Source organism: Limulus polyphemus, unplaced genomic scaffold (assembly GCF_000517525.1).
Source record: "Limulus polyphemus unplaced genomic scaffold, Limulus_polyphemus-2.1.2 Scaffold2006, whole genome shotgun sequence".
Lineage (NCBI taxonomy): Eukaryota > Metazoa > Arthropoda > Merostomata > Xiphosura > Limulidae > Limulus > Limulus polyphemus.
In genome coordinates, this window is record NW_013667616.1 from 141,408 (window position 1) to 149,704 (window position 8,297).

An 8,297-nucleotide genomic window follows, 5' to 3' on the forward strand; every position below is an offset into this window, starting at 1 on the left:
TCCTTTTATAACATGTAATCGTTCTGAAGTTAATCGCATCTTCATAAACAATAATTTGCATTGTTCAAGACAGACGTGACTGTCAAGAACGGAAAGCTGTTCAATAAAGAAATATATATATATAAATAAAATGAAAATTAAGCAATGTCATTCACCAGGATCAATCATGTGAAACCTTTCATACCAACAAAGTTTGACGTGTTGATCATTAAGCCTATTTTTTCACAACATTGCATTTTTTTTATTCACTATACTCGATTCAATGATTAAATGAACAAGCTAAAGTCTAGGTTTCGATTGCTTTGCGGTAGTTCACGATGTAATGATACCCTCCAGCTGCTTAACAAAATACCCAGACAGGTTTACTGGATTTCTGTCCCGCTTATTACTGATAACAGTTCTTACTTTTTGTTGACGAGTGACAGCCATTGAAATGCAAACACATTTTACACAAACTTATGAACGTGTAATTATGCAGATCTATAATATGATAACATAATAAACGGTTATGTAAATAATAATGGTAATCGTGTATAACATACTGACTAGAAATACTTAATGTTGTAAATAAATACGACTGAAAACCTACAATGATTACATTGCATTAAATACCAATGTGTTATCATTGCTTTTAACGTTCAGCCATAATCTCTATAATATCTAATGAGGTTTGTTAGCTTAGGAGATTTAGATTATTCCTAAACCAACAACAATAGAATAATCTTCATAAGGGTCATTATGAAAAATAAGTTATTAACAAATATTTTAATTATTATTTAGATATAAACACACCAATCGTTGCTGTTCAGATTCATAAAACTCTCCAAGACAAGAAACACGAGGACCATTACTTATATAAAAACAAACCAGTCGTTGCTGCTTAGATTCACAAAACTCTCCAAGACAAGAAACACGAGGATCATTACTTATATAAAAACACACCGGTCGTTGCTGTCTTGATCCATAAAACTATCCTTACACAAAACATGAATTTACTTATAAAACTTGAACGTTCATGCTTTTGCAAAAGTGCACATACAATATTACAAACTGATGATTGTTTGAAAATTGTTAAAATTCCTTAACAATTACACACTAAACACTTATTAATGTTTTTTCACTGACTCCTTAGAATGACACTAACTAATATTACACATAATCGTTTACACTTCCGAAAGCAATTTCATATTTTGAAGTATCTAACCCAAATTCATTATGCTTCTATTATTTATTATCATTAAAAAAAGCCTTTTTTGATTTAAACTGACAATTTTTGGAAACAGGATGTCTCCAACGAAATATGGAATCAATACAAATAATGTCTGTAAGTTTAAACAATAACCAGACTTATTTCACAACCAAAGCTAATTAATACATAATCGACAGACTCATTTATTACATCTTGTATAGGAAAAAATCTTAAATTTTTATGTCTTTTATTGTTTTCTCTTATATTAATTTATTTCGTCATTAAATATATTTCGGTTAAGAGATATAAAAGATTAAATAAAACTGATAGCTTTCGCCATTAAAACGGTATGGCGTATACCCTAAATGCTGCATGAAATTAAAAACTTAAGAATAAGATTTAATAGATAAATTTTGCTTAGTAAAGGCATGAAACTACACATCTAATATCGAACAACTAGATCTAACAATATCAACATCCCTTCTATGTATCTTGTTTTTCCTAACCAGTTTTTCGTCATCGTTTTGTCTTCCAATAAAGTAAAAGCATATATTGAGTTCTGCTAAAACATGCTACAGGGAAGATGGATCCTGTAGGACGCCCACTTGTCTTCATCGAGACGTAATAGGAATTATTGACTGTTCAGTAGAGAGTCTACACCAACAAAACACCTTAACGAGTAAAGATTTAAAAGGACATTTCAGAAGAAAATACTATTACGTATAAAACAGAATTTTATTGAATCTGAAATCTCCAAGTTCTTCTTCTAAAAATTAAAAAGCCACACTCATTTATTATTTTCCGAGAGTAATTCAGTCTATGTTTATAGCCTTTAGAATAATGTAGAAGTCGCATTAAAGACAAAAACATTGGATAGTAGAAAAGTGGTTTTGAATATACTAATGTTCAAATTTCAGGAAATTTAGTTACTTCCATGGTTTTAACCAAAATATTTTACATCTGATCTAATAATTTCTACACTGCACGAAATAAAAATTCACTACGGAAAACTAGGTCTCTAAACTGTACTGTAGGATAATGTAAGTTGTATAGTAGCACCTGTTAATTAATTTACGGAATTAAATTTTATGGGAAAACTGGTGATTAATTATGACAAAGTAAGGTTCTTACTACAGAGAGTTGAGTAACATTAAACGATTTTAAATATCCCCATCAGCAAGTCATGTGACAGTACAGCAGATGTAAAGTCGCGATAGAACGATAACATGTACTAAGTTTTCACATTGTTTGGCATAATGTAGGTAACGTTTATTCATCAAAAATTGGGTAGGGTATGTAATAGTCATTTCCGACTCAATAGACTCATATACTTAAGTCAGAAAGATTTGTTCAGATCGGGGACTTAGCATTTTGAAGACGATTATATCCGTTGTACTTAATGGCATTGGAAAAAACAAAGGAATATGGATCAACTAAGGGTACCACGATCACAAAAAAAAACCTGTAACAAATCGTACCCTAGCCGTGGTAAGCAAAGTACGGCATCTTGTAACAGAAGAGGATTCCAGAACACAAAGGTCAGTGCCAAAAACTTTCCAGATGTCTCAAACAACAGTAAGTAATATATTCAAGAAGGATCTCAGTCTGGAAAAGTGACATAAGTGACTCAAACTGCTTCCACTATGTATCGATTCAGTCGTTGTATACCTAACGGAGCGCCTCCCAGTGGCACAACGGTATGTCTGCGGACTTACAACGCTAGCAACCGGGTTTCGATATCCGTGGTGGGCAGAGCACAGATACCCCATTTGTATAGCTTTTCAAACAAATCAAACCTAATGGCGCTGGAGAGTGAAACGGATATTCATGCTATTCTATAGGATGACATATAATTCAAGTCGCGTACGAATTTCTGTGACTTCGGACTGTTGAAGAAACCACTGTTTTCGTACACTAGGTGGCCTATGAAAACATTCGGTGAGTAGTGGTGTGCTTTTGACTTAACATTCTTACCGCGGAGACTTTTGGAATGGAAACTTTGCTACAGGGCTATTGTCAAGATGCACGATCGTCAGACAGAGCATGACTTCATGTGACAACATGAACTGTAATGACGTGGTGAGACACCAAAATCATTTTAACATAACCTCTTATTGTAGGTATATAAAAAACAAATTAATAAATTATTGACTTATTTTTGTGGAAATATTTTGAAATTTTTAACCTAGTTTCTAAATTATTGCCACGTCACTCGTTTCAGACAGTGTTATAAGATATTTTACAGGGAATGTCATGGTATGTGTTATATACTGATGTGGAAGTGTTATTGGATCATGTTACACGCACTTTTATATGAGGTAGTAAGACAATAGTTAAGTTTTTGATCGGTTATCTTTCTAGAAAAACCCGGAACACGTAGAAGTCAAAATCAAGCATCATCTTATCAATGTCAAAGATCAACTAAGACCAAAGTATCGGTCATATTGTTTTTGTTCTATACTAATACCTAGTTACGTTACTTATATTTTGCCTGTTTATGTTTTATAGTTACTGAATAAGCTGGTATGCTGTCTTGCATCTAAAAGTCATAGTGGTGGATTCAGTATCAGTAGTAAACAAAAATAAATGTATTGAAAATATTATCTATGGAGAAAAGCAATGAATTTGGTTCTTAGACTAAGTGTGAGTTGTACATGTGTGAGTTTATAGTTACCTGGTTTGTAGCATTAATTAATATGCTTAATTCTATAACTGTAATTGAATAGATATATGGATAAGTACAGACTTCCACTTACTGACGTGATGGTTACCAAAACACATAACTCATATAACACAGGAGATTACAGGAAACCACAGATAATATAAATGAAACCACTCCACAAGTAAAAGACAAGCGTAATAAACTACCTAGATGCTAGAATAAACAAGGTTTGTAATACTGAAAAAACTAACTAGATGGAAGTAAAGTTAAAGAGCTCCTGCTCTGCTTAAGATGAACACCTGTAATACTGATAAAAAAGAACACAATGAAGATAAATACAAGCATTCTTCTATGTTAGAGGTCTGTCTGAAAACATTCAGATAATATGTAAACAACATAAAGGCAGAACAGTATTCACACCAAATCCCCAATGGACCCAATACAATAGAGATACAACAATAGTTACAATTCAGGAAAGCGCACAATATACAACAAGACTTGGTGGTACCAATCTACCTGTAATAGCCCAACATGCCAGAGAAAAAGACCATACAATAAGTCGGAAACGAGATACACATGGGAAAAATAAAGTTCGTTTGGACTTATAACATGACAAAGATATATATATATATCAACTGCCTTTTCAAAGCAATTATGTATATTAGCAACTGAACACGTTCTCAAATTAATATAAATTCACACTGAGTAAAAACAGGCAAGTTAGAACAAAGGTTAAGACAATAGAAAAAACTATATATTTTTTTCGAAATAAGATTCACGATTTGATTCGTTACCACGTGCTCACGCGCACAGCGATGCGCGCTCAAGCAAATGTCTGTCGCACCTGAGACCTGATATCAGATCTACGGCGTTATTCACTTTGTTGAGACGAGTTATAGATAAGTCCTGTTAGGAGAAGAAACTAAACCAGACCATAATTTCCATAAAGGAAGTGTTTCTTCTCTATCTGTAAAGAAACTTTTCAATTATCTACCGTTTTACTGATTTTCTTAAACTAAATTCTAATCAACGAATCAGTATTGACAAACAATTCCTAAATTAGATCTTAGCCAACTTTGACGTTAGATAAAAAGTTAGTAATGGCAGATTTATTCAGTTATTTGCTGGAGCTTAACTCGACAGTTTTAGAGTCCAATTTCAGCAGAGAAGATTGGTTTCTTTTACAAGAAGAACTAGGACTTGCTACAATAACAAATGCAACAGAGAAGAACTTTTCCCTCCAATCCAAGCGTCCTCTTGCATTCTATTCAGGTTTGGTCTGGACAACGTCTGCCATAGCACTTGTTTGCGTCTATTCTATTATCTTTATTGCTGCTATGTTGGGAAACGTTATGGTCATTACTATTCTGCTCCACAACAAAAGAATGCGGACTGTAACAAACACATTTCTTCTGAATCTAGCCATAAGCGATCTTCTTCTTGGTGTCTTCTGCATGCCATTCACTCTAGTTGGAAGTCTGCTGAGAAACTTCATCTTTGGTGACGTCATGTGCCGACTCATCCCTTACCTTCAAGGTGAGTTCTTGTCCGTGGAATTATACATTACAATTCATTCGATTTATGTTAATTTTTAGAACGTATTATTTGAAACAGCTACAAGTTTTTCTGTTTCATAAATGACAATGCTCATATTGATTTTGCAAAAAAAATAAAAATTCATGATTATTAAAATCATTTTGACCCATTTTACTTTATTTTTACCTATCAATACTATTGATAGTTGTCAACATTGCATACAATATGTACCAAATAATTAGGAAATAACCTCGATGTCTAAAATGATTATATGATAAATACAATTTGTCATATGGGAACAAGTTTTCATCAGAAACTCATAGTAAAACATATGTTTTATACAAGAGTGTTTGGATATGGTCGAGTGTGTTTCAAGTCCGTATTATACAACATAACGCTGCCCGGCATGAGCAGGTGGTTAGGGCGCTCGACTCGCAATCGGAGGGTCGCGGGTTCGAATCCCCGTCCCACCAAAAATGCTCGTCCTTTCAGCCGTATGGGCGTTATAATGTGACGGTCAATCCCACTATTCGTAGCCCAGGAGTTGGCGGTGGGTGGTGATGACTAGCTGCCTTCCCTCTAGACTTACATTGCTAAATTAGGGATGGCTAGCGCAGATAGCCCTCGTGTAGCTTTGCGCGAAATTCAAAAACAAACAAACAACAACATAACGAACACTGTTCCGTGTAGATGTAGTTTTCATACGCTGATTGAGAAATGAGGGAAAACACGTTGAACACTTTCTGTAGAAGTTTTAGAAACTTTCCTGAATTAATCTTGTGACCTACAGTTCCCAAACGACAAGCAGTTTATAAGATGTAATTATTTTAAATGTGGGATTTTTTTATAATCATTTTGTGTTTTTTTTCCTTTTCCGAAAAGAAATCTATTCGTTTTATGTTAAAAAGTTTTATAATTTGCAAATATATGTATGGCATACGTTAGCTTTAATTTTGTAGAGAAGGAAAGAAAGAATAACGATAAGTAGATAAATAAAGGTAAAAATAAACTTGAACAAATAAAAACGCAGTCACCGAACAAATATCCAACACCGGGGAACAAATCATAGGGTGGGTCATAATGTAATGTGTCCTGGTTTTTTGAAGTACCGGCGGAAGTAAGACCCAAATTGCGTTGGGGGGTGCACAGTCTATCCGATTTAACCCCAAGTTCACCGTCCTCACAAGAAGAGAAAAGGTGCAGGTGTGGGTGCTCAAGCCCACAACGTCCCACATCTTTACCACCTTTTGTTGTCTACAGTCAGATGTGGGTGCTCTAGCCCACAACGTCCCACATCTTTACCACCTTTTGTTGTCTACAGTCAGATGTGGGTGCTCTAGCCCACAACGTCCCACATCTTTACCACCTTTTGTTGTCTACAGTCAGATGTGGGTGCTATAGCCCACAACGTCCCACATCTTTACCACCTTTTGTTGTCTACAGTCAGATGTGGGTGCTATAGCCCACAACGTCCCACATCTTTACCACTCTTCGCTGTGGGCAGCCAGAAGTAGGAAGGTGATTGCTGTAAAAAGTAATAATAAAACAAAATAGTAAGGATGATAATAATTAAGTACTATATCTCAATGAAAAAGACAGAAAAACTGTTACTGAAATTGGCATTTCAACCCCCCCCCCCGTGTTGTTTCGATATAAATAAAAATATATTAAGATACTATCATAGTAAGCGAAATCTTCTCTATTAGTATAGTTCCCATCCCCCTCCCTTTGATGCTACTATCTGGATCTTTAATGGTTCTAAAGAAATCGACACAGTAGCAACTCTTTTATAGGGAAAGTGATACAACTACAATTATATCCATTTTCCTTCCCACCAATAAATTTTATAAATTATTTTTATCCTATATATTATAATTTTATTTATGTCATTATTTTCAAATTTATGTAAATACTTTTTTGTACTTATTAAAAAATAATTCAAAACATTGAATTAAGTTTTTCTCATCCTAGCCATTGAAAAACAAAAATGTACTAATAAACTTATATTGGATGTTTAAAATTGTATATTACTGCAAATGTTACAATATCTAAGAAGTTGTGAATGTGTAATACTCTGTAGGGAATTAGTTTGAAGATTATTATTTAGCGAGGGAAGTCCATATATTTGAAATGTAAAATTATTTTTTATCGTGAATATCAATATTGCTATAATTAATTGAAAAACAAAAATGTACTAATAAACTTATATTGGATGTTTAAAATTGTATATTACTGCAAATGTTACAATATCTAAGAAGTTGTGAATGTGTAATACACTGTATGGAATTAGTTTGAAGATTATTATTTAGCGAGGGAAGTCCATATATTTGAAATGTAAAATTATTTTTTTATCGTGAATATCAATATTGCTATAATTATTCATTATCTTAATATCTAGATCTACATAATATGCTTCAGTATTTGATAAGGAGGTATTTTCGATTTGTAGACCTGTAGGATAAATGTTACCAATTGGAGTTGGCATAGCCTGGTGGTAAGGGATCTCGACTTGCAATCTGAGGGTCGCGGATTCGAATCTTCGTCACCGAACATGCTCGCCAGTTCAGCCGTTAGGGCGTTATAATGTGACGTCAATTGCACTATTCGTTGGTAAAAGAGTAGCTTAAGAGTTGTCGGTGGGTGGTGTTGACTACCTACCTTCCCTCTAGTCTACCATTGACAAATTACCGTCGACTAGCTTTGTGCAGTTTTGCGCAAAATTCATAACAAATCAAACCAAGTTACCAATTTAATTAATTATTACTGGATTATTAATACTAATTAAATCATCTATATATATGTGTGTGTTAAGGAAAATAATTCCGGACTTGTAAATTGTTTGTTTGTTTTTTGAATTTTCGCGCAAAGCTACACGAGGGCTATCTGCGCTAGCCGTCCCTAATTTAGCAG

General features: G+C 33.9%; 1 protein-coding gene across 1 annotated transcript in view; it reads left to right on the forward strand.

Moving 5' to 3' along the window:
* The first annotated feature begins 4,951 nt into the window (after positions 1–4,951).
* LOC106465634 (cholecystokinin receptor type A-like) overlaps positions 4,952–8,297 on the forward strand; it is a 57,194-nt gene continuing 53,848 nt past the window's right edge. Inside the window, exon 1 of the mRNA XM_013925869.1 lies at positions 4,952–5,387. Within this exon, the coding sequence (XP_013781323.1) occupies positions 4,952–5,387 (436 nt within the window). The remainder of the gene's footprint in view (positions 5,388–8,297) is intronic.